Source organism: Cloeon dipterum, chromosome 4 (assembly GCF_949628265.1).
Source record: "Cloeon dipterum chromosome 4, ieCloDipt1.1, whole genome shotgun sequence".
Taxonomy (NCBI): Eukaryota; Metazoa; Arthropoda; class Insecta; order Ephemeroptera; family Baetidae; genus Cloeon; species Cloeon dipterum.
The window spans coordinates 20,439,390-20,464,259 of record NC_088789.1 but is presented as its reverse complement, the minus strand read 5'-3'; the positions used below and the strand labels follow the sequence as shown (position 1 = coordinate 20,464,259).

At 40.0% G+C, this 24,870-nt stretch overlaps 7 protein-coding genes, 1 long non-coding RNA gene and 2 other non-coding genes across 11 annotated transcripts in view; 6 read left to right on the top strand and 4 right to left on the bottom strand.

Annotated features, from left to right (window-relative positions):
• The window catches only part of LOC135941772 (uncharacterized), a 73,818-nt gene extending 69,691 nt beyond the window's left edge, over positions 1-4,127 (bottom strand). The window contains exons 1-3 of the mRNA XM_065487488.1: positions 3,991-4,127; positions 3,573-3,743; positions 3,433-3,516 (exon numbers count right to left, since the gene is read on the bottom strand). Coding sequence (XP_065343560.1) covers positions 3,433-3,516; positions 3,573-3,743; positions 3,991-4,080 — 345 coding nt within the window. The 5' untranslated portion in view covers positions 4,081-4,127. The remainder of the gene's footprint in view (positions 1-3,432; positions 3,517-3,572; positions 3,744-3,990) is intronic.
• On the top strand, positions 1,097-2,505 carry LOC135942415 (A-kinase anchor protein 14-like). The gene is made up of 3 exons (XM_065488533.1): positions 1,097-1,230; positions 1,585-1,823; positions 2,124-2,505. The coding sequence occupies exons 1-3, from the start codon at positions 1,210-1,212 to the stop codon at positions 2,197-2,199; spliced, it is 336 nt and encodes a 111-aa protein (XP_065344605.1). The 5' UTR covers positions 1,097-1,209; the 3' UTR covers positions 2,200-2,505.
• A 141-nt stretch (positions 4,128-4,268) lies between the features above and the next one.
• TRNAQ-UUG (transfer RNA glutamine (anticodon UUG)) lies at positions 4,269-4,340 on the top strand. The gene has a single exon. It is a non-coding gene; the product is annotated as a tRNA-Gln (tRNA).
• A 340-nt stretch (positions 4,341-4,680) lies between these two features.
• TRNAI-UAU (transfer RNA isoleucine (anticodon UAU)) lies at positions 4,681-4,770 on the top strand. Its single transcript is given in 2 exon segments — positions 4,681-4,718; positions 4,735-4,770. It is a non-coding gene; the product is annotated as a tRNA-Ile (tRNA).
• Positions 4,771-5,216: 446 nt separating this feature from the next.
• Brms1 (breast cancer metastasis-suppressor 1-like protein) lies at positions 5,217-7,497 on the top strand. Its single transcript, XM_065487492.1, has 4 exons — positions 5,217-5,616; positions 5,684-5,774; positions 5,920-6,127; positions 7,004-7,497. The coding sequence occupies exons 1-4, from the start codon at positions 5,487-5,489 to the stop codon at positions 7,337-7,339; spliced, it is 765 nt and encodes a 254-aa protein (XP_065343564.1). The 5' UTR covers positions 5,217-5,486; the 3' UTR covers positions 7,340-7,497.
• On the bottom strand, positions 7,482-10,932 carry LOC135941768 (ADP-dependent glucokinase). The gene is made up of 7 exons (XM_065487484.1): positions 10,500-10,932; positions 10,246-10,436; positions 9,700-9,796; positions 9,504-9,640; positions 9,282-9,445; positions 9,014-9,228; positions 7,482-8,334 (listed from the first exon to the last, which is right to left on the bottom strand). Exons 1-7 carry the CDS (start codon positions 10,820-10,822, stop codon positions 8,031-8,033), a joined length of 1,431 nt encoding a protein of 476 aa, XP_065343556.1. The 5' UTR covers positions 10,823-10,932; the 3' UTR covers positions 7,482-8,030.
• A 609-nt stretch (positions 10,933-11,541) lies between these two features.
• LOC135941769 (glycerate kinase) lies at positions 11,542-13,292 on the bottom strand. Of its 2 annotated transcripts, none has more exons than XM_065487485.1 (4): positions 12,961-13,292; positions 12,654-12,908; positions 12,236-12,603; positions 11,542-12,173 (listed from the first exon to the last, which is right to left on the bottom strand). In XM_065487485.1, exons 1-4 carry the CDS (start codon positions 13,139-13,141, stop codon positions 11,598-11,600), a joined length of 1,380 nt encoding a protein of 459 aa, XP_065343557.1. In that variant the 5' UTR covers positions 13,142-13,292; the 3' UTR covers positions 11,542-11,597. The 2 variants fall into 2 exon arrangements, with proteins under 2 accessions (XP_065343557.1, XP_065343558.1); XM_065487486.1 differs by having other exon boundaries at positions 12,965-13,292.
• Positions 13,293-13,642: 350 nt separating this feature from the next.
• Positions 13,643-16,290, top strand: CycG (cyclin G). Its single transcript, XM_065487487.1, has 4 exons — positions 13,643-13,782; positions 13,987-14,096; positions 14,156-14,698; positions 15,781-16,290. The coding sequence occupies exons 1-4, from the start codon at positions 13,761-13,763 to the stop codon at positions 15,985-15,987; spliced, it is 882 nt and encodes a 293-aa protein (XP_065343559.1). The 5' UTR covers positions 13,643-13,760; the 3' UTR covers positions 15,988-16,290.
• A 38-nt stretch (positions 16,291-16,328) lies between these two features.
• LOC135941776 (uncharacterized) lies at positions 16,329-17,249 on the bottom strand. The gene is made up of 3 exons (XR_010575008.1): positions 17,086-17,249; positions 16,685-16,985; positions 16,329-16,630 (listed from the first exon to the last, which is right to left on the bottom strand). It is a non-coding gene; the product is annotated as an uncharacterized LOC135941776 (long non-coding RNA).
• Positions 17,250-18,901: 1,652 nt separating this feature from the next.
• On the top strand, positions 18,902-24,212 carry LOC135944312 (uncharacterized). Its single transcript, XM_065491157.1, has 9 exons — positions 18,902-19,025; positions 19,076-19,278; positions 19,342-19,520; positions 19,581-19,737; positions 19,795-19,969; positions 20,026-20,258; positions 20,315-20,541; positions 20,601-20,670; positions 20,726-24,212. Exons 1-9 carry the CDS (start codon positions 18,976-18,978, stop codon positions 23,977-23,979), a joined length of 4,548 nt encoding a protein of 1,515 aa, XP_065347229.1. The 5' UTR covers positions 18,902-18,975; the 3' UTR covers positions 23,980-24,212.
• The last annotated feature ends 658 nt before the right edge of the window (positions 24,213-24,870 follow it).

Here is a 24,870-nt window from a genome sequence, read left to right as displayed (position 1 = left end):
AGTCTCGACGCACTATTTAGGCATCTTGCCAAAGCGTGACAAAAGTCAGAGCGTTGCATAAATTAGCGCGTTACTTCACTTAGGCCCTATTGTCACACGGATTTGCCAAACAGTTACATAATTGCTTTTAAAAAGAAACGCACATATCCAAATTTTATTTTAAAAATAATTATAAATATTTTTTGGAATTTTTAATTTTCCATATCAAGTCGAAAAATTGTAAAATAAAATAAATCACACCCTCTCGTACCGTTTCGTCCCTTTAAGCCCCGTTAACAGTACTCTATACCCCCAAAACAAAATTTAAAGCCACACAGTATTAGCTGCAGAGAATTTTGAATCAGACGTCCGCCTGCACTCCTTTCAGAGTGCAAACGAAAAGAGAAACGAGCAAGGAAATTGACCATCCCGCAACTCGAATCTCCCACCTGTGATAGAAAGTACTCTTACAGCAACAATTCAACTAAGCCAAATAATTCCACCCCTATTTTTTCAAAGAGTGAAAAATATGCTCCTATAACATCACGTAAACAAAAGTCTGGAAGAATCAAGAAAAATAAGAAATTTCGCGTACCAGTTTCGCCCAATCTTTTAAATTTAAAGTTGATTTATTGCAGGTTAGCAAAATTCACCAAGAAATCATCAGAATCTTAAAATATGTCAAAAATTAAGAAATAACAAATATGAAAAGGGGAATTTTTGAATGCATCAAAACTTTAACCCAAACGTTTCTTGGGGCAGGCAAAAACAGAAACTAAAAAATACTAAATCTAAATTAAGGGCACATTCGCTTTCAAGGAATGAAAATTATAAGGCGTATAACGTAACGTAGACTTGTGTAACGAGAGTTCTATTAGGCCACCCAACAAATGACTAGTAGTGTCATTTATTTGTCACCTGTCCATCTCTGCGATAAACGCAGTGTCTTTTGCTTAATTTCAGAGATAACCGTTTCAACTTCCGCGGTGTGCAGTGGTATGTTATGCAAAAGCGACCAAATGAAAGCGAAATGAACTGCGCGGCGAGCAGGCCGGACTAATTCGTTTTGAGTGTTCAATTAGGAGGCGCGTGATATGCGCACAAATCGATCGGCCATTAGCTAACACGGGAGTGAAAAGCGGCCGCCCTTTTTGGAGCGAAAGCGGGGGCGGCAGTATAAAAAGGGCCGCCGCCGCAAAAAAAGCATACACTCGTAGTCAAGACTCAATCATGAAGCTGTTCATTGTTCTGGTAAGTGTGTTCTGATCGATTTAAGTTTTTTGAAAAAGGATTGCAAATATTTTAATACAGTCGTTTGATTTAAATTTTAAAACAGAGGAGGGCCAAATTTTGAATTTCAATTCAATATATTATTATCATCATATTTTATTTACGCACTGTTATTAAAACAGTATTTGTTGCTCAATTTTAAAAAAGAAAGATTTGAGTAATTTTTAAAAAAATAACAATCATTTTTATTCAACAACTTTATGCTCATTATGAAATATCTTTACTAAAAACAAATTCAATGTCCGTTTTGAAGTTCATGCTGTGATTAATTTAAAAGTATTCATTATAAAAAATTATACCAATTTGAATTTTCAGGCACTGGTCGCTGTCGCCATGGGCGAGCCTGCGGTGGAGAAGCGTGCCGCACAGGGCATCTACCACTTTGCCACCGGCCCCCTTGCCGCCCCGCTCGCCGTGGCCCCCGCACCCATTCCGGTGGCGACACCATTCGCGGCGCCTGCACCGGTTCATGTTCCGGTTGCTCATCCCATCCCTTTCCATCCACCAATTGTCAGGGCCGTGCCAGTTCCTGTCCCCGTTGCCCCAGTCGTCAGGTCAGTAACTCCCAAAAAACTTCAATTCAATTCAAATTTTCTTTATTCATTAAGTCGGAATATTTACAATGACTTTTGAATAGTTGTCAAGATCAAATTAAAAAAAAATATATAAATCATCACATCTACGATATACACATTTACAAACACAAGTCTTTCCAGTCACATGTCAAATACTCATTATAAAAACTTGTTTTCTTTTTTTATAATAAAAACCTTTTCGTTATTTCTAAATTTTAATTCTTCTGAAAAAATAGCTTATAATCCAACAATTTTGAAATGTATCGTTTCCTATTGCAGGTACTCACCACCTGTGTTGGTCAAGAGGTACACTGTGGTGCGCAACGTTCTGCCCAGGCTTCGTTTTGTCTACTAGAGCAATTTCCCAACCCTTTCGTAAGAACGGACACGAAAACCTCCCCCTTTGAAGCATTTAACTGATATCTATTAGCTTTTGCTTTTACGCCGAGACTGCACTGACCGACAAAAGACTTTTATCTTGTAATTGTTTTAATTGTTGATCGGCACTTCTTTGCTCAAATCCAGGCAGATGAGAACCTGTTTTGCTGGCCCATAATTTAATTATGGATTAATCAAAGCAAAGCTAATTCTGTGTTTCGTCCAGATTTGGAGAAATTGCTGTGTATATTTTTTAACAATAAAAAATTGATGAAGAAAAAAATGATAATATTCTTTACGAATTCCACATATAAAATCAGCACAAATCCATTGACACCAATGAAATTTAACTTATTTCGTGATAGTCACATGAGAATTTCATATCACAAATAACCCTATGAATGTGCCACGAATTCCAATTTCATGTTAAGAATTCAAAATATTTTGAGCTGGGCTGCAGAAATAATTCATTTTAAGAATGGCCACAGACTCCAACAAGTTCAATTATTGAAGCTAATAGACTAGCTTACGCACCTCTGATAAAAAAAAATATTCAGGAGCAAAGAGAATACAATCGTGAGTAACGCTATACAGTCTGCATATTGTTTATCCTTTTAATACACAAGTCAGCCAAACTCCGCGTTTTCAGATTACTTAATGACAGCTCGATCGCCATGTCTTATCACTCTTATCAGTGCGTTACGTCTATAATTCCATAATATTAAATTTCAGCTCTCCTATTATAATAATTTGTTTACTATTAGAAATATCTTCTGTTCGTCATTGTAATGCTTTAAATACAATTGACATATAATATAAATTATTTCAAGCATGCATATCTTTTCCCAATTGAAATTTCTTTTAAACACACGCGGTATTTAAAATTAAACGTTTTAAAAATATTCGTATCACAGACAAGAGTTTAATTAGATCATTGATACGGCGGCCGTTGTGCCAAGCTGCGCCAGCCGCTGGTTAGAAAGTAGAAAAATCAGAAAGTGCCGGAGAAAAAACTAAAAAAATCCGTTTGACTCAAACTTCAGTTAAAATTTTCTCAGCCGCGACGGCAAAAATGCTCACCCGACGCCGAGCAAAAGGTCGGCTCAAGCCGATGCAGCCAGCTGCCGCTTAAAATTACGCGTCTATTAGAAATTAGACCTCTAAAAATATCAATATATTAAGATATACAAATCTGAAGAATCATTCTTACCTTTATGGAGCGCTTCTTGTCGGAATCAATTTTCTCTGTACTCCTATTGTTTTCAGTCATTTCAAGCGACATTTCAGGTGGATGCTTTAGGAATTCGACCAGTTAATTAATTTCCAATTCCTTTTCATATTTAAATCTACCTTGGTCTGGCAGCTGTGATCCATGCAACCCACGCCAATCAGAGTAGAATTTTCACTCAGGGTGAATGTCGCTTCTTCATGGGCAACGGCCATTCTTTTTGGTTTGGTGTCGGTATCGAAGTAAAATTTGTTGATGATCTCATTGCATTTCTGCAAATTGCTGTTGGTCTCCTAAAAGATATCAAGAAAAAAAATAAAAAACAATTAAAATTGTAATGATTGTGTGTCGGACCAAAATAGGGTTTATTTAGTATTTGACTAGTTTAGTTTGCAATTTATTTTTACTAAATCGCTTTATAATTAATTTTGCCTTAAAGTGTCTTTCCGCATGATATAATGATCATAATTATAATTATATTTTAGATATTTCGATTAATTATTACAATTTCGAGATTTTAAATATTTCACTTTTAATCACCTGTAGGGCACTCCAGATATCGGCAAAGGTGCTGCCATCTGTCATTTCTTCATCTCCATCCGAAGATCTGGCGAGAACAACGCTCATCATTCTCAAAATCGCAAATAGCACCACGAGCAAAACGAACAAGAGAATCTACAATTATTCAACTCTTTCGCTATGCAGCTCGAATACTACGCGCGCAACTACGTTCCAGAATTCCCTTGTAGATGGCGTCAGAATCGCATAGTTATCAATTCAGTATATGTGGTGTATGCAACCTCGATTACAAACATGACGGTCCCATGGTGTAATGGTTAGCACTCTGGACTTTGAATCCAGCGATCCGAGTTCAAATCTCGGTGGGACCTCATCCCTTTTTGTACTTTTTTTATATGAATTATTTACGAAAACTCTTAGCCCAATTCCAGTAGCTCTCGTATGTATATAATTTTTTATTCAGGGTACCCGAAAATTTATTTTTGGTAAGCACTACTATTTTTGCATTACTTCATTGTATACATCCCTTTTTAATAAAAGCTATTTTTCTGGTGAATTTGGCTTATTTCCTATTTTTTTAACTAATGATGCAAAAGAGGGACTGAGCATTTCGAGAGACGAATGTGTTCCTATCGACCCAGATTCAGTTTGAAATTATGGACAAAGTGTGTTTCGGGTTATGTAGGCACTTTGGCCTCCACTACGGTTGAATCCCCAGTGGCGCAATTGGTTAGCGCACGGTACTTATACGACAGTATCTAAGCTATGCCGGGGTTGTGAGTTCGAGCCTCACCTGGGGAATTTTTATCACTGAGTATTTTTTTTGTTCAAATTAATGAAAATTAAGCAATGATTGACTTAAAATGGCCATTTTCTCGTTGGGATTGTTTTAAAATCTGCAAAACACTTTTTCAAAAAGCCTCTCACAACATCTGAAGCCTGAGAACAAAGGAAGAAAAGATTATTTGATGAAACTCTACTCTGGCCAAGAAGAAGTACTGTTAATACCAACGTGATTAAAAATTTAAAAAAAATATATATTTTATTCTGGCGGAATCCTCATTCACCTAGGAAGGATTTCCGCTAAGGGTAACTAGAAAAAATAATCATTTAGAACGATGATTGTTGCTTTACCATGAATTACATTTCACGCTTTCAAATTCCAACCAATAGGGGTCTCTGATGTTGATGTTGTCAGTGAGTTAGAGGGGGCGTGGTCGTCAGCCACAGCCAGCCACTCAGCGGGGGAACTGGGCGCTTGATGCGTTTGTGTACCTGGTGATGAGAACCTGGAGAAGAGAGAAACGAGTTTTGGCCCAGATTGTTGCATTTTTGCTGAAGAAAGTTGTGTCCACTTCCGAAATTCAGTGTAGGGCGGCAGTTTTGAGACAAAAATCAGCTCAAAACACTTCGGAGGCGCCGCACAGCTGATTGGACGAAATTAACTTAAACAGACGGCAGACGAGAAAAAAATCGACTGCTACAGATTCAACATAATTAGATAAAATCCCGTGAAGATGCCAGTCGTAAAAGAGCAAGAGCGGGATGAAAGCGACGCCGAAGACATGGAGCAGGACTCGGGCGACTCGGACAAGTCCTCGTCCAGTCTGGACGCCAGCGATTCGTCCGATACCGATGATAGCTCTGGTCTGTCCTAATTTATTTTGAAAAAATTTATTGGTTGTTAACGTTTCTCTTTCTTTCTTTCATTCAGAAATGGACGATGAAACATGCGCCCGACGCAGAGTAGAGTGCCTGGAAGATTTGGCGGACCTCGAGAGGCAGTTTAGCCTAATTAAAGAGCAGTATGTATTTATTTCAAAGCGTAACCATTAAACAGTAAACACAAAATCGCATTTTAATGAATTTGTAATATCTCCTGAAAAGGTCAAAAAAACTTAACTGCCCCAGTTTTTTAATATTTTGTCTAATTTAATTATTTTTTCCAAGGCTCTATAGAGAAAGAGTAAGCCAGGTTGAAGCAAAGCTGGTGGAAGTTCGGTGCGGGAAAGCGCAAGAGTACCTGCAACCTTTGGAGGAGCTTGAGGAGAATATGAACATCCGAATGAATGTAGCCGAAGTACTCAAGAAATATCGCATCGAAAATATAATGAATAAATTTGACGCTGAAGAGCTTGCATCTCACCAAAATTTTGAGGTAAGCGCTTGATACTCTTACTTAAAATTGGAAAATTCATGGTTGTTTCCCCATTGGCTCTTAGTGTTTGTTATAAATTTTTATAACTTCTACCCCCTTCCCTCAGAAGATTTGCGAAAAAAAAATTGGATAAAAATCATTGAAACTTGTGGTGTAAAAACCTAAAATGGTCTGGATGCATTTTTCGTTTTCATTTCCCTCTTGCCAAATTGATGCCTGGAGAAAAACTTAAAAAAAAATACTATTTTTGTAAATTGTGTTGATGACTGAGCTAATTTTTTTTAAATCTAGCGTTTATTTACAAGCAAGAGATTTATACATTTTTCCCCAAAATTCATGACAAATGATTTCAAAGGAGAATAAGTCATATAAAATTAACAACAATTATTTATTTTCAACTTATAGAAAGAAAATTAATCGTTAGGACATAAAAAATTAGTTATTGTTTAATTTTTAAAGTGTCAATTTTCCTATATGGCCACCTTTGGGTGCTCAACAGTAAAAAATATTGTGCTGCAAACCTCTGGAAAGAACAATTAACAATTAGAACGCAATTTCCCAACATGTATTGATTTGTAAAGTAGAGCCCTATGCAAAATCAGTTAAAAATATTTTGAACCGTTTTGATTAATTTTCCGTTTATAGCATTTTAGGCTTCTTATATTTATGTAGGACACGTGATGCTATATTATTATATTGAAAGGGATTTTTGTTCGAGGAAAATTTGATTTATATTACCAATTTGTAAGTGTTTTTTTTATTTTATGCATCTAAAAAAAATACTGTGGGAATGGGGGGTTCTCACAGGGGAAAAAAGGTATCTTTGTTAATTTGTTGCATTTTTAGCAAACCCTTCTCATGTACCTGAATTTCTAGAGTGAAAAAGCGCTGCTCAGAGACATGATTAACAGCGACCTGGAAGAAAAGATCCGGCGGCTGGAAGATGATCGCAATAACACAGACATTTCCTCCGGTTTGTGGATGGAGAGCCTTTCAAAAAGATCAAAGAAACACCGTCATGGCGGCAGTGGTGGCGACGGCGACGGTGCAGCCCTGAAGGACGCCTCGCCGAACGAGAGGAGAAGGAAGCCGGTCACAGTGTCCGGGCCCTATGTTGTGTATATGTTGACTGATAGCGAAATCCTGGAGGATTGGACTGTCATCAAAAAGGCACAGACCATAAGAAAATCCGAGACGTCGTTCTTGTACTGAAAGTGTTCGTGACAGTTTCCGGAGTGTCTGCGAGAGGGACGTTGTTTGCATATCAATGGACTGTACAGTTTTAAATGCAAGCTAGGTTGTAATGATCCTTTTTCTAAGCTGAATGTGGTTTCATTAATTAAAATATCATGTATTTCGTCAATGAAAAATCAACAATTTATTGCAAACTGGCTTCCTTTACAACAAATTTAATCAAAAAGGTGCACCTATCCAAAGTTACAAAAATCGCATCAGTTGGTGTGAAGTGTGATTCTTCATTTTTATCACAGTCAATTGTGTCATTGAAACGTCGAAAACATTGATCCCAGCGTGTTTGCTAAATTGTATGAACACTTTTTGTCTAAAGGCTGGGGCCAGGAATTCTCACACACGGGTAACTGTCACGACCCGTTGGCGACAACAAAAAAATCATACAGAGGAATGTGGTGCAGTTTTACTCCTTGTGAGGATGAGGAATGAGATAACTTGCGGGGCGCAAAAGCACGGTGAGCAAAATTAAGTCCCAACTTAAATTATAGCAGTCAAATATCAACGCAAATATATAGCAACCGTTACTTTGATTTTCTATTTCTTAACGCAGTTAATTTAATTAACAAAATAAAAAATGGCAATCTGTGGCAATGTTGGTGAACCAAACACAAAATCCCCACACTTGGAATTTTTCCGAATGGAATGATCTAATTCAGATCTGAAGAACAAGACCAGCAGCAGAAATATTATCTCCAGCGCCTGCTGTTTGGTGAGCCTGAGTGCAGACAAGCACGGGCGCCACGCAGATGGTGACAGTCTCAGGCAGCTTTTCCTCCCAGCACGCGACTGGCTCCGAAGAATCCACTCCGACTCGGCGGCTGTTCTGCATGCGTGAGGCGGCAAAGCTGTCGTCCAGGAGGAGACGAGCTCTGGACGTATCCACCGCTGGCGAGGCGCAAACGTGTCTGTGGGCTGTCAGAGAGGCTTTAGCTGCCGCACCGCCAGAGTTCTTCCATCTAAAAATTGTAGGTAAGTATTAGATCAAGAGCCAATTTATTTTATGTCTTCTAGGCTCACACTGATTAATTCTGGTTGGGTTCCAATCCCAGTGATTATTAAGTAAAAAGCACTGTTTGAAATTAGGTTAAAATAAATATATCTATGATAAGTAAAATTAGTTTTGAAAACATGTTTAAATGGTCTACAAATTAAATTTTGTTTAGGTGTATATATGAGTCTACTCTTTTCAATATTGACTATACAGAAACTGCCCAAATATTTTTTTGGTAATTTAAAATAATTTTATAATATTTTAATGCTATGCCTTTAGAGTTTCTGAGAAGACTTGCAATATAAAGGTGCCAGAAAAACCCAAATTTAAAAAAAAAACAGTATTAAAAACTTTTCAATTTTTACCAGTCTCTTGCAGGCAAAGTTTGCACCTCATTTTTCAACATTTTTCTAATTATGAATTTTCGAATTGAAAAAATGTCAGAGAAGTTTAGGCAGCAAATGGTAATTTAAAAGAAAAATCTGTACAGAAGAGGGAATTTTGACCACTCCAACCACAAGTTTTAGATTTTCACTGGGGAAAAATAGAAAAATTCATTTCTTGCGCACAAAAACAGCACAAATTTGTAAAAACCAGTGGTGAAGCAAAAGCAGGGTGGTAAGCAAACTATGCAAAAAACTCACTTCACAAGTGAATCCTTTGTGGTTAGGATAGCTTGATAGGCAAGAGTGTGGACATGAAGGCGGCTGACGCCTCTCTGGCCAGCGGCGTCGGCTTCGTCTCTCAAAAGGCGGAAGAGCTGGCGCATTTGGTCCAAGGCTGACGCCACTCTGGGGTTTGAGTCGGAGATAACGCTTACATTTCCATATTGCAGCATTGAAACCAAGTTTGGAAGCTCCTAGAGTAAATTTCAATTGAAAAATTAGGTTAATTTAGTGTAGAACAAATTACCTGCTCGTTCATTCCAAGAGAGTCAGCAAAGGGCACTATGTATTTGGTCAGCTGCTCCAACAAGTCTAGCTCGGCAAAAGAGGCCATTTCAAAATGAATTTTGGTTTTAGGCCCCACGGAGAGCATTTGATCCTTGATTTTCTGAAGACGCTCTTCCCTCTGGCCTGTTTGCGCAATAGTATCGTAAAATATCACAAAATAATGCTCTTTCGATTTTCCCACCAGTTGCGTAAGGGTAGTTGTCCATCATTTGCAGTCCACTCACGACCAATAAATTTGGCTCAAAGGTTGACAGCTCTTTTCCAAACGGCTCCAAGGACTTAACCAGAGGGTTATTTTCATCGTTGTGCACAATAAACCTGTTAAGAAGCACATAATCAATACAACATATCATTAAGGAAATGATGAGCAAACAAACCTATTTGCCCTTGGGGCTGTGAACTTTCCCCATGTTTGTCCAGCTTTGTATTCAAGAATGAGATGGATGTCGTCATGCGTTACTTCACCGCCGATAACTGGAATTATTGATCAGCATTTTAGGCCAGGGTTGGGCAAAAGGGCAGTAGATTGAGAAAGACTGTTGTTTTTTTTTTATATAACCGCCCTTTTCAGACAGTGAACACAGTTAATTATAAGATACCTCCAAAATTCGCTTAATTTTAATAGTTTCTTTTGGCTAACATGAGACGTCAAAAATCGTTCTTTGACGTCAAATTACCATTAAAAGATAAACCGACATTATTAACTATAATTTTATTTAATAATATTTTGAACTACAAATTCTTCTACGTTTCTGAACTAGTTGTCTACAAATTTGTTGAAATTTGTTCAAACGAAAAATAATTTAAAAAATAAAAATAACATTTTAAATTTTAACCTGACATTTCTTGCTCGTTATTAAAAAACGGACGGACAAAAGTGCAAACGCAAACCCTATATACTAAAATAAATTGTTTTAAACTACCTTCTAAATCAGGAGGCAAATGTTGCTGAAGCTCAGGTGTCATTTTCGCCGCCAGAATAACCTGACATCCTTCCAAGACGAATCTCGAGGCCATCACAGGCGCGTTGCCCCCAAGAGCGAAGTGGGCGCCTGGCAGACCACTAGCATTGTCCACGAGTTCGTCAAACAGACTGGCATTCTCGATGTATCGTCTGCATAACAGTGCATGATAAAAATCAATAATTTAATTAATTTAAGAGGTGTCATCGTCTTACTCGGCTGCGGCACCGTGCCTGAAGAAGTAGGCGAAGGTGTCGATGACCTGGCGCCGCTCCAGCAGTCGCGGCGAGTAATTCGGCTCTGCAGCCTCGTGGTCAAAGAATTCGGCGGCGTCGGCGAACAGGTCATTGCAGGCGCCGTAGCCGACGGCGACGCGCGTGCCGGCTCCGACCCCGTGGCGCCGCTCGAATCGTTCCAGTCCTTCAAGGACGGCCTGGAGGCGCTGGTCCAGCAACTGCGGCGACGAACGTATCAGCATGGCGACCACGAGGGCCACGACCGACGCCAATCCGGCGGCCTTTAGCGCCGTCGACGCCATCGGTCAGTCGATTTTGTCGTCGAAAACAAGAGTCTCGCTGCGAGACGTGCGTCTCAGTCTCGTCTATCAAGTTTCACCCACCAGCTGACCTTGGTTCAACCCCACGACCGGCCCTGCCCAGGAAGCAGTGTTCTGATTGGCTGGCCCGACAGAATCCTGTGATTTAATTGGCTGTTATAGATTTCTGCTCGAATTTTGGCGCAAAAGGCACATTGATTCGTCTAGCATTGCGACGAGTATCCTGAAATGATGGGTATGTGACAAACAAAAGGTGCCGAAAAATATACAAAATAATAATCAATTAAAAAAGGCATTGTTGGTTTTATATGAGTCACATTATTTTCTATCACAGATATTACCCGCCAGGATTGTCGGTTATTCTTTAAAGTGGATAATGTATGTAATGCAAAATTCTGAAACAGGTTTTTAATTTTGCCTAGATATTTTCTAAATTTGGAGAGCTTAAATTTCCACTAAATTGCTTATCAAGCGGCGAGTAATATGTCTCCTTTGTGAAAATCATGATTTATTTCGTCACAGGATCGCGATGAAGCGATAAAATAATTATTGACAAACCCGTTCATTTGTTTCAAGAAAGTTGTCAAATTCTGGAATTTCAAATTCTCAGACCTATTTTCATAATTGCAATTTGTAGATTTTAAACTAATAACTAATTAATATACAAATTTTATGTCATCTAATGAAATTAAACAAATTAATTATTGCAATATTTTGCCCTGTATCAATCTACTTTTAATGAAAAACAATTAAATTGCTATTTACCCAATTTACAGACATGTAGCAAATGAATATCCATAACATTAGTGCCAGTGTGCCCAGTTTGGATCAAATCCCCATCACTTTCCCTCAAATAAGAATACGAGTCATTGTTGGCTAGAAATTTGTCTAAATCGGATCTCAAATTTGATCTGTCACAAACTGCGCCCGCAGCCGGAGTTGGTCCGTCTATTCCATCAGTGCCAGCACTAAGGAACGTGCATCCTTCGGGCAGGGTCTTCGCCACCCTCAGGGCAAGTTCCTGATTTCTGCCTCCTTGGCCCTGCCCTTTCAATGCAACCGTTGGCTCACCACCGCAAATGAAAATAATTGATTGCATATCACAGACAGCTGCTGGTGGCTTTGTAATGGGAAATTTTGATTGTGAAATTAGCTCGTTCAATTGATCCTTTTTGCGCCACACTCGGGCCAGGGTGCCGTAAAAATTGGAAACGTCTACCACTTCTCCAGAAACACTGTTGGAAAGAATGCAAGGGAAATATCCCAGCTCCTTAGCCTTTTCTGCAGCTGCCTCAAGAGCTTTTGTATTATTCCCAATAACCAAATTTTGAACCTGAAATTAAACAAAAAAAATAATCGTTTAGAAAATATCTTTGTTCTTCAAAAACTGCTTACATGACTGGTGTCAAGTGATTGGCACTTGATATTGTCCATCAAGTATTGAAGGATTTTGGTCGAAAGTTTATCAGTAAGGTCGTATTTTTCAATTATGTCACACGTGTTGACAGGTAGAGGCTGAACCGTGGGGCCACTTGCAATGAGGTGGACAGGGTCTCCTATGATGTCCGACAAAATAAGGGTGACAACTTGCTTGGTGCCTGAGAGGGTCGCAAGTTGGCCGCCCTTCAAGTCGGACAGGGCAATCCGCACGTGGTTGAGCTCATTTATGGTAGCACCAGCTCTGGTGAGCTTTTTGATGGCGTCGAGTTTGTCTTCCAGTGTCAAGCCCTCTTTCGGCAAAGGCAGAAGAGCAGATCCTCCACCTTTTAACTTTGTTTTTATTATTGTTTATATTATTAATATTTTTGTAAACCTGAAATCAGGATGATTAATATATCCTCAGGGTGCAAACTGACGGCCAGGTCTTTAATTTTCTTCGCGGCAAGAAGGGCATCGTTGTCAGGAAGATTATTTTTGGCGCCTTCGAGGACTTCTAAATTTGCTTTTTTCAACTGCCGAATTAAATTCGAATCACTTCCAACCGGAACGCTCAGGATGCCACCCTGAAGATGACTATCAAGTAGGGGTGCAGCAGCTGCGGCCATCCCCAGGACGGCTTTGCCAAAACCTTTAAAATTATTTCAGAAATTTCAGAACTGAAAAATAATTTAGACCCTTACCCACCATAAAAACATTTCTCTTCAAAGAATATTTCCTTTCATTTACAACCAAAACGTCCTCACGCCTGACTAAATTTTGAAGAATTAGGTTTTGCGGTTTTACAGCCTGGACAGCGTGCAAAAATATTTGTTTCAAATTTTCTTTGACTGCTGCTGCTTCCATTGCTATTTTTATAATCATTGAAGTGGTGTCTACGTATATTTTTGAGACGGGTCCGAAGGTCGACCACTTATTTTTTCTCGCTTATCCAATAACTGAACTTGATATGGCCAGTTGGCCAGTGCTAATTTTTAGCAGAGGTCATGTGACTGTGAATATGTCCAATGACGTGTGGAGCGTCAGCTCGATTAGATGTGAATATAAATACGCACGTACGACGCACTCGCAAGACGCAACGGCCGCGAGATCGAATGTATTGAATTGAGGGCGCGAAGGTAAACAAACTGCAAAGTACGCCGTTCCAACTGGAGCCAATGAGCAGCACTGGTTTTTATAAGTGCTCTCTGATTGGCCGGTCGTTTAATGTCAAACCGTAACTCTGAAACACACCAAGGCTGAATGTCACTTTTAGGCGTAGTTTTCTTATTTTCGGCCAACTGAAGGGGTTAGCTGCGGATCGGTTGGTGCGAACCTCGGCAATTCAGTTCAGCCGTGGTAGTAGAGCACTTTTTTATCCGGTCTCCACGCTTCCGCTGCACACACACCGCCGTTATATTCCACACTGGGAAAATGACGCAACACAACAACTGAATTGGCCGATGAGTGAATTTGGCGAAGCAAAACAGGTCAGAACGTCCGGATGGGACACCTGCTCGAGCAGGGTACGTAATTGTGTCCTAGATTTTTCTGCTGACTGTGCAAAATTTTCGCAATTTTTAATTCACGATTCGCTATAAGCGCTGTAAAGTGTGCAAAAACGTTCCGTGCTAAAAATAGCTGGCATTAAGGCGAGGCCTCGATCTTTTATCCCTGCATTAATTTTAACCAATCACGCTCATTAATTAAGTATTTTAATTTCTTAACAGGGGAAAAAATGGTGCTCAACAACGAAGAGGAAGCGTGGCTGAGGCTGGAAACGCTCATTTCGCAGGAGCCGCAATTCCAGCCCTTGCTGCAGCTGCCGTCGCTTGCAAGAGTGAGTGAAATTTCTTCAAGGAAAAACTAAAATAATTTTTTATCACCAATTTCGTGCAGGATGAGAACGAAGTGACGTCCGGAATGAGAGACGAGACGGTGCAGGTGCTGCGGTGCCTGAAGGTGTGCTTTGATCTGCCCGCCGAGGTGCTGCTGCTCGCCACCCTGAGCATGGACCGCTTTCTGACTAAAATGCGTGCCCTGCGACGTCACCTGGCCGTCATCGGCGTGGCCGCCCTCCACCTGGCCGCCGAGTCCCTTCGTCCAAGCAGCGGCTGTCCAGAGCTGTCCCGGCTGGCCATCGTGTCGCAGTGCGGCTGCACGGCGGCCGACCTGGCCAGGATGTCCGGTCTGATGCAGCTCAAGCTCGGCTCGACCATCGCGGCCACGGCGCTCGACTTCTTGAACGCGTTCCGCTCCATCCTGGGTCTGACCGGGCCGGATTCGTCCGGACTCGAGGTGCTGGCCGCCGACTCTGCGTGCTCCAACTTCAGGCCCTGTGAGCTGGCGCTGGTGCTCTTGTTTCTGTACATCGATGGCTGTCCTGAGAAAGTGAGGGATTCCCTGGCCAAGCCAATTGGGGAAATCTACGATGTCTGCAAGGTATTACGCGTTAAATTTCTTATTATAAATTTTCATGGTTTAAAGCAAAAATTGTGAAGGTTGGGAGTTTGTTATTTTTTGGGTGATTCCACGGGATTTGAATTAGCCTGCAATTTTGTAACAGCATATATATTACCTCAATTGTGCCCTCTGTGTGTCTTAAGGGTGTTTAGGAACGAGATTGTGAGCACATCAGGGCGTTTCCTGAGCACCCTGGGTAAAATTGCATAATTTTTTGAAAGCTGCCAACAGTTTGCAGATTTTGCAAATCAAACCAATAGGCGTCTCAGTAAAGTAGCTACACATTGTAACATTTTGAATTTAATTGCAAAATTTAATCCGAAATGAGAAAAAAAATGTAGAGGCTCGTGTGATAATTCTTTTGAAATCGAATTTAAAAGCATGCTTTTTGTACAATTGTGCAAGAAGCCTTCAGGTGACAAGAAAAATCGATTAATGTGTTATTTTTTCTATAAATGAGAATTTCCTAATTTTAGATTTTAGACAGGTCCTTATTATTTAATTGTTTTTTAGCTAATCAAAATTCTAAAATTTCTAAGCAAAAATTAAAAAAAAAATTAATCTTAATTTTGTTCAAAGAGGTTAAAAAACTGCTAGCGATTTTGGAAACACAAGAAATTAAACTTCGGATATTCAGTCGATTTTGAGAAATCATAGATTTAAATTTACTCGCTCCTAATTTATTTTATTATGAAAGTTTCAAAGCCCAAAATAAACCATGGGAGAACATTTTTTGATTTCTTTGGAACTGATAAATTTGTCTCCTTAAATGCTCGAAAAATAAAATCTATTTAGTTAAACAACAGTCGTAATTTTGAAGCATTTACCACTTTTTTCAAAGCTCTGTAAATTGCTTAAATCATTGAATATAAATCACAACAAGCCCCTGTGAAATCGTTATGAAATTTGTTTAAATGGAACAGATCCTATGACCTGTATTGAAAAAAAATGTGTGATCTCAAGATCTCTAGTCAGACCCTTTCAACTCCTAACCTACATAATTGTGTTTTAAATATTCCAGATTTGACTCAATTTTAATTCTGTATGACTTCTATTTTCAGATAAACGAAAATAGTTTTTGGTATTGCTACGAAGTAGTATCGGCCAGTCTGAAGCAGTATGAGGAGCGGCCGAAGAGTCCTCACAACAAACAACGTCTAGTGTGGCGCCTGTCACAGCGCACCTTCAGGACGCTGCGTCCGACCAGTCGATTTGATCAGGAACTCGAGACGATCCTGGAAGAGAACCTCAAGCAACTCCCTGATTGAATTTCATTCCCATCTCCCTGAATCTTTTATACGTAGCCAGTAACTTTCGTCGTTTTATTCAGGTGCTATTGTTTAAGATGATACCTTTTTAAAGTATATGTTAGAGAATGGATTTATTTAATACACATATTATTTATTTGAACCTATCATTTAAAGTGTGCACCAGAGATAGCATTTTTTATCATTATCCGAGTGTGCCAATTCGATGAAAGTACAAAATTTTATCTGATCGATTGTCACTAATGTGAGCTTCAATTTTGTACGGATTTTCTACCGAATAAAGAAAACTAGTCCGCAGTGAAACTACTACTTGCTTTCATTGATGTTACTAATAAAAACCATTTTTGTAAACAAAATAATTTGTATTTCAATTATTTTTTAGCAGAACAGTCTTTAACCTCTTTTTGTGGCAAATAAGATGCAATTTTTCTCAGTACGAGATCAGGTAGATTTTCAAAGGCTGTTTTATCTGGGTAGGGGGCGTCACACATTGCTTCAATGCGACACAGCCACAACCGAGAACGCAGCTTCATGGACAGCCTTCGAAGGTTAGAGAATTTCAAGGCAGCACATTTTTCCTCTGGTCGAGGCACGAATTCTGCCACCTCGAAACAGCAGCTTTGACTATAAGTCTCGACCAAGCCTGCGAATCAAACGGCAATTTTAAAAGGTCAAATTGTTTGGTAATTAATATTACCAGTCACAATTGCAATGAGATTATTCTGAGATTGGAAAAATTCAATGGTAATGTTTAATTGTTGAGCAAAGACCCAACGGTGGAAAGCCTTTCTTGAGAGCTGTTTTAGAAACCAATCAACAGAATCCTCATTTTCAGGCACTTGAAATCCGGTCTCCAGAGCAAGGGTGAACACGAGTCCAAGAAACAGATCCTCCACGTTTGCTCCATTTGGCAAACGAGACACTATGAGTGCCAGTTGTTCAGGGATACTGTCTGAAGTGCTTTCGGATAAGAAGTACATCTTGTCCATGTTCAATAGCTGCAAAATTGGATGAAAATTATCATCTTCCTGTTATTATGATAAATTATGCAATCGACTCAATGTTTAGGGAAAAGTGTATAACGTTAAATTATATTACCTCTACGCTGTTTTTTTCATTGAACACTCCGCTTTGGGATAGATCTTGGAAAAGATTAGCAGAAAATCGAATTTTCAGCTACACTCAAATGCTGAGTTCCAAATAAAAATATTCACAATCATTCTTTCCTGTGCACTGTGTGCACTTGACACATACACACAGCTGATCTTTACTTTGTCTCGCAAGGCCGCCAGGGGGCATGGCTGCTCCATCGAATAAACACTGCGACTCATTTAGTGCATATTATGCAATCCGCTTCTCACTATAGTCATGCAGGCTGCATAAATCGAAACTTGCAGGCGTTCAAAATCTAAATGGAAAAAATGAAAAATCAAGCGAAATCGCGGCAAAATTCACTTCATTTAAATTATTTAAATATTTTCCGCGATTTTAAGAAAAATTAGAAGGTGAATACAGAGAGATATTGACGAAACTTGTGACCAAACAAAAAAATCAAAACAGGTTGTCAAATGATACACAGCTGGTTCTATAAAGAGCATAAAAACCCGACGATCGAGAGAACTGAAATTCACATTCACAAAATCCTCTCACCTCTCGTGCTCAGCGTCCTTTAGTTACAAACTTGTGCGTGGGTTTAAAGGTGGCAGCTATCGCGCAGGAGTATTCTGTGGGTCTTTGCTTTTTTTAAGATAGTGTGAGTATAAATAAGCCACTTTTACTTGATTTTTCCAACTAAACAAATTGATATCTTTATAAAGATAAAAAATCTAACATTATATGTTTGGTTTTAAATTGCATTTTTCATCACTTCTGCGGTTCTTTTGACAGAACACATTTTTCTTATAATTTGTATTTTAATTAGTTCGATTTTTCTTATAAAATAAGGTTAATTTAAAAGGTATTCTTGAAAATTATAAAAAAATCGGGTATATTTAGGAGCTGTGTTTTTTTAGTTTTTAGTGCTTTTTTTGCTATTCTGTCGTATATTTTTGGATTGTTGTTTGGTGCAAAATAGACGCTGTATGAATTTAGACGTTTAAAACCCATCAGTTTAGCCCGATTAACACGTTTTTCGATATTTCAAAAAAAATCTACTTCTAAACTACAAAATTGTAACAAAACAAACTGTATATTTTTATATGAATGTAAAACACCATTATAATCTCGCAATTATAAAAATCGTATATTTTCCTGGAATATTAAACGTCCTGGTCGCGGTAAAATTACGCATCGCTCAACAAACACCCAAATTTCCACTCTCGAAATTATTGTTGCCCTTTTCTTGCAACAAAAGGAAATTCGCGTTTGGTCCTTGAGTAATGCGCAATTTTTCCGGTATAAGACGATTTGCTTTATTTAACACCATTCATGCCATTTTTCCTTGTTAGAAAGAGCGTGGATTGTTTAAAATGTTCGAGAGTAACAACAATTTCTTTTGCTGGATTTCACACAAAAAAATCGGTCTGGAAATATCAACGAAACTGACTTTCGCATTTAAAATACAAAGAAAACTGAAAATATTATTGGGCTTGAAATTACACAGAAAATTATATTAAGATAAGAAACATTTCCTGACGCGAAACGCCTCGGACTCTTTGGTCTTTGCTGATATGCAGACGAGTTGTAGACGATTTAGGCGCTTTTAGGATGCTTAAAATTGCATGATTTGGCTCATTTGATGGTTTCTGCAACGATTTGAAGCTCATACAAAAACATATCGTTCAAAATTCACAGCTCGCCCAGAATAATTACCAATAAAATACTTTCTTAAAATTATCATTTTGATTTTTTCTCTATTAATTGTAATAACAAAATACTTCATTTTTATTTGATTGCATAAGTTCTTATTTCCAGGGAATGTAAACCAACTGTAACAAGCGAACATGCAAGGAAAATCCAGCAACGTGATCTCCGCTTTGTAACAAAATAATGCTTCACTCGCAGTTGGGGTATTTCGAGGAAAACCGCAACGCAGACAGGTTCACATTTTGTTTTGTTTGAATGTGCAAAAACTGATTTGAGGTTTCAGCGTGTGCGTCTTGGCTGTCAACTTTGCATTTAAAAATGATCCAAAACTCATTCGACGCGAATGCAAGAGTGATCTGGATGTCTTGGAAAAAACATTCGTTGACCGCCGATGCGGTTACAGACTTTTGGAGTCGCCCTACAAGAGTTACCTCATGGGATTTTTGTCGGATGAGAAAAAGCTGTCCCATTTTTTTGAAATATCAGGTAATATAATAAAATAAATATTGTTTCGATTGATTTATAATTTATTTCTCACGATTTTCGCAGGACCGCCGTCTGTTTTTATTCTCTTCTTTCTGTCCTATGGAAACGGCGAAGGATTGCTTTTCACCGACCACAAAGGAGGCAATAGTCAGCAGTACGAAACCTTTGCAACGCGAGATGTGACACAGTCGCTGAAAAAACTGCAAGGGTGGGGAGGAGTTCTAAAAATCATCTTCTTTGTGGTACACACATGCGTTTAAAGAAATATCTGTGAGTATAATTCATGCCTTTTTCATTGTTAGGTCCACCCAAAGGAGGTTAAAGCTCAGATAAGCTTTTCCAAGCACGGCCTGTTTGCCACAGCTCATCTGTATCCAACGCAGCTGGTTGACCACGGCACTGCCTACTCGAATTTTCCCAGGGTGAAAAACCTCATCGTTATATTTTCCACTGAAGAAAGTGAGCGCCTATAGATCTGAATTAAAAATTGAAATTAAAAATTAAATTTGATCCTAGAAAAAGATGAGGATCATCTAAATCAGTGCACCAACTTGGTTCAAACATTTTGCAAACTGCTCAATGAATTAGCGGAGAATTTTTCCCTTCTCGACTTACTCACAGCATTGCAAAGCCGAATGGAGCAGTCGCCAGAAGTTGTTTACACTTCGCACGAACCCCTAACTTTTTACAAGTGCGTTTTTACTTTAGTATTATATATTTTACCTCTGTTTCTTTTTATTTGGAAAGGTCGCCGATTGTCATTAGGAGAGTGTACGAGGGAGCAACCAGCAGCCTTTTAAGAAAGGAGAATTTATTCTACACCTGGACCAGCGCGAAAGGCGAACCCTTGAGAAACAAGGTCGCTTTGGTTTACGGAGAGGAGCAAGTTGCGGTGAATAAGATCGAAAGAGTGCTTCAAGAAGATTTGGCCTTTGAAACGCGAAAAATCACAAGATTGACCGACTGCATGACAAATAAAGGTACAATTGGGAAAAGATACACAATGAGTAAGATATAATTAATAAATTCTCTTTAGTGCACAACGAGAAGGCCGCGGTTGGCTGTTTCTTAGCCTGCTTCCTAGCCCCGCTTTTTGTGGATCGGGAAAAACGCATTTGCATGAGATTGAAAAACCAGCGCGTGTCCCTGTGGGATGTGGCCAACTACTTCGCAACGCTGAGAGAGTCGAGCTGGGCGAGGAGGCCAATGATATTTTTCTTTGTCAATCAAGCGATTAACAATGAGTGCACTGATAGCAAACTGGTAAGAAAATTTTTCATTAAATAAAATAATTTTTGACGAAATTTTTTTATATTTTCCAGTGCGAATCAGCTTATTGTTTTAAATCCACAGTCCACGTCCAGATTTTATTCTGCATTTTGAATGGAAAAGGTAAATGTCGAAACCAGTTTGCTCTTTAAATTATTAAAAAAAAAATTATAAACAGACGCTGTGCATCAGCTGGAGAAATTGCTGAGCCTTCCTGCACTGAGAGACGGATCTTCGAACCTCGAGGAGCTGCTGCTGGGCCTTTTGCGCCAGGAAGGTGAACAAACGGGCAGAATTAGTTCCAAAGTGCTGGGCACGCTGCCTTTTCTGCTCGACTTCCCCATCTGGCCCTCGGCTTTCATTCCGCCCACGTTTAACGTAACTCTCATAGCCCACCTGACAAAAGACAAATTGAATTTACAAGCGGATGGAAACCGAAAATTTATCTCCGCTGCTTCCGCTGACCTCACGTTCTTCCAACTGAGAGATGAGTTTGAAGAACAGTTTTTGCGACAAAAACCGTCACGCCCGTACTGCGTCTGGATCATTTCCTCGCCTCCGGGATCGGGGAAAACGCTGACACTTAAAAAGTTGGAAAGTTACGCCGCTTTCAAGCAGAAGAAAGTGTTCGTGGTGAATTTAGTCCATCATTACCAATATATCAAGTCGGCCACTGCTGAGACCGTCAAAATTGAATCAATATTGACGAGTGTCGAACATCTCCTTCCGGATGAAAAACCCATAATTTTCCTGGATGGATTCGATGATATTTGTCCCGAGTTGAGAGAAAAGGGTTTGATGCTGATCAAAAGCATGACCGATATGCAAGTACCGTTGGTGGTTGCAACCAGGCCGCATGAATTGCTGACGGTTTTGAGTGCAATCAGCGCCAATCCATCATTTCAAGTAAAAATTTTACCTTTTGATAGCAAAAAGCAGCTTCGTTTGCTGATGCAGATTTCCACCAAGGGCGAAAGGAAATGTCGGCTCCTCATCGAAAAATTCCACAAGTCTGGATTTTCTGATGTGTTGCAAAATCCCCTACACCTGATTTTGATCTCGAATTTTGTCGAATGTGCGGACGATATCGACTTTTTCGAGGTTTACAGAGTAATAGTCGACGAAAAGCTGCACGACGCAGTGAAAAACAAGGACAAAGGCAATAGCAAATGCCTGTCTTCCATTAAAATCGGAATGGCGCTTGCTCACAAACTGGCGCGACAGCTTTTGCTCCAAGAGCCGACTTTTTCATTCACAGAGGAAAAAATCGCGGTAATTAACAGCACAGGAATTGCTTCAATCAGTGGCCCTGAAAATGTGGAGTGTTTCCACAAGTCCGTGGCTGAATTTTTAGTAGCGGACTCCTACTTGTACGATTTAAAAATCAAGCAGGCCTCCATTATACCAATGTTTGAATCGGAGCTTTTGAAACAATGCAGGGTTTTCATCAACAGCTTATTCTCTCAAACAAGCAGCAAGGATCACGACGAAGACTCGGACAGCTTCGTGTTTTACCTCAAAAGCAATAAAGAAAATGTGAAAACGATTTTGGAGACTGCTGCGAAAGAAGGTCTGGTGCACATTTTCAAGATTGCCTTAAGCGTGATAATACCGTTCCGAAACTGTCCACCGCCGAAAGAATTCGAATCCGACATTTACCAGTTGCTGGAAACCGCGTGCGAGTCAAGCGAGGAAATCGCGATCAAGATCTTGAAAACCGGCGTTTTGAAACATTTGGATCGAGCACTCCGACCTGAAACAATCTGCCGGCTGACGGAGAAAATCGCGTCTTACAACCTGACCAACGCTTACAGGGAGCTCAAGCAGCAATGCGACGAAGTGGAGGTGATTCTGAAAAGAAGCAAAACCATCCAAGCGCTGATCCAGTCGGTGACGAACAACCACGTGGAGGTTATGCTGCAGCTGCTGGAAAGCGGCATCGACACGGAAATCAGGGACGAAAACGGGCTGACGGCGCTGCTCGTGGCCGCCCGGGGCTGCAAATCCGAGGTCACGCAGCACCTGCTGGACAACTACGCGGAGTTAAACGCCAGGGACGCACATGGACGCAGTTGCCTCTTCTACGCCGCCTACGCAGGCCGATTGGAGACGGTGGAAATTTTGCTCCGTGAAAATCAAGAGCTGCTGTGGGACGTTTTGCAAGACGGTTCCACCGTGCTGCACTACGCTGTGCACAACGAGGACGTCGCGGTGTTCCGCTTCCTGGTCGAAAAAACCGAAAAGAAGGGCGCCGAGTGGCTCAACGCCGTGGACCAGAACGACTGGAACGTGTTCCACAGGGCTTGTGCTTTTGGTAATTTGCAGCACTTGCAGTACGTGCTGGAAAAGTTGATCTCCAATTTTGATTTTGACCCTTCCCAAGGCACAGAAAGAGAAGTTTTGATGAAATTCGTCAACCTGAAGACGGACGAGGGCCAGACGCCGTTGATGCTGGCGGCGTATTCGTCAGGCGCGGAATTCTGCTCATTTTTAGTTGGGAAAGGAGCCGAAATTAATGCCGTGGACAGTATTGGAAATAACGCAGCACATTACGCCGTTGCAGGCGGCAAGCTGGACGTGCTACAGAGCCTCCTGGAAATCGACCCAAAAATCAAGGACAGCAAAGGTCATGAGGGGAGAACGCTCCTGCACCAAGCCGTGGCACACGAAAAACTGGAGATTGTTAAGTTTTTAATTGACAAAGGAGCCGATGTAAACGCGTGCGATGCGAGTTCTTCAACACCTCTTCACTATTCGTGCCAAAAGATTGATAATCTCCAGCTCAAAATGTGTAACTTATTCAATGAGGGAAGCGTCAAAACATTCACGGCACCGGAAAAGTCATCAGTCAAAATTTTCAAACTGCTCAGAGACAAAGGCAGCGATTTGCACTCAAAAAATGCCGAAGAAAACACGGCGCTGCATTACGCGGCCCACTTTGGCCTGCTGAACATCACAAAATCCATTTTGAAAAAAGATAAAAGCAGGGTGAACGAGAAGAACTTGGCCGGGAGGACGCCGCTGCACATGGCCTGCGCGAAAGGGCACTTGGAAACGGCGAGAGCCCTGCTGCGACACGGGGCCAACCTGAACGCCAGGGACATTTACAGGTCAACCCCGCTCACCCTGACGGCGCAGCACTCGACGCCGGAAGTGCTCGCCCTCCTCATCAAGCGCGGAGCTGACATGAGGGCTAAGGACCGGGACGGCGAAAACGGTCTGCACTGCGCCTGCAGGGGCGGCAAATTGGAAAATGTCAAGCTGCTGATTAGCACGAAAAATTTTTCAATGAACAAGAAAAATTCGCGGAAAATGACTGCCCTCGAAATAGCCGTGGAAAGGGGGCACCAAGATATTGTCGACTATTTCGAATCCATTCCAAAACCGGAGCAGTTCCCGTTCTTCATGCAGGTTTTAACTCATTTGACATGATTTTCGTTTAATTTCATGTGCTTACAAGTTGGCGAAACCATTGAATTCGTGAAGCCTTTCCTATGATGTGAGTAAATTACGTACATTTGCAAAAAAATTATCTAAGCTCATTGGGTACTACACGAATTGAATAATTTCGCAAAAAAAAAAAACTAAAACGTTAATTCATAGAGTTCTTAAAATACAAAAATCACACAAAAGGATGTTAATTGCAAAGATTTTGGTGTTAGTATTTGTTGATGCATGCTTTATTAAAGTTATTAGTGTCTTCCTAGCTAACTCCTGTCTTTTAACACAGAATATTTCATTAAGGCAATAAATATGTTGCTCGTGTCTGCTTCTAGTATGTATAGATAAGGAATGAATGGAAATGGTTTTTCCTAAAATTGCGTTGTTTTACTCTGGAAGTGCTACAAGAATATTTTTCTCTGACTATATATCGTTGCGATAGCTCGCCAAAATGCAATATTGTATCGCTACAAGTCTCCGCGAAAGCCAAAATTATGGTAAATTTACATTTATTAAGATGGAAAACTTGCTCGTCTCGCACCAAATTTGCACATTTCGCCTTGGCGTCTTTTCCATAATGATTGTTAATCTTACGGACGATGGCTGAATGTGTGAATCGGTAGAAACTGTTATTTTACCATTGATATATGTATATATATATTATTTCAAAATTTGTGCTTCTTATGTGTCTTATCTATAAACACACTCTAAAAGAATCTGCTGCCTACGAGTGTTAAATTTAATTCTTTTCTCATTTAGACGCTTATGAACTATATACACATAATAATTAACATTTTAGTTTGATTAAATTCAATTGAAAAGCCACACATAATTTGATCAAAAGGTGTCGGACAGGAAATCGCAAAAGTGATAAATCAGCAA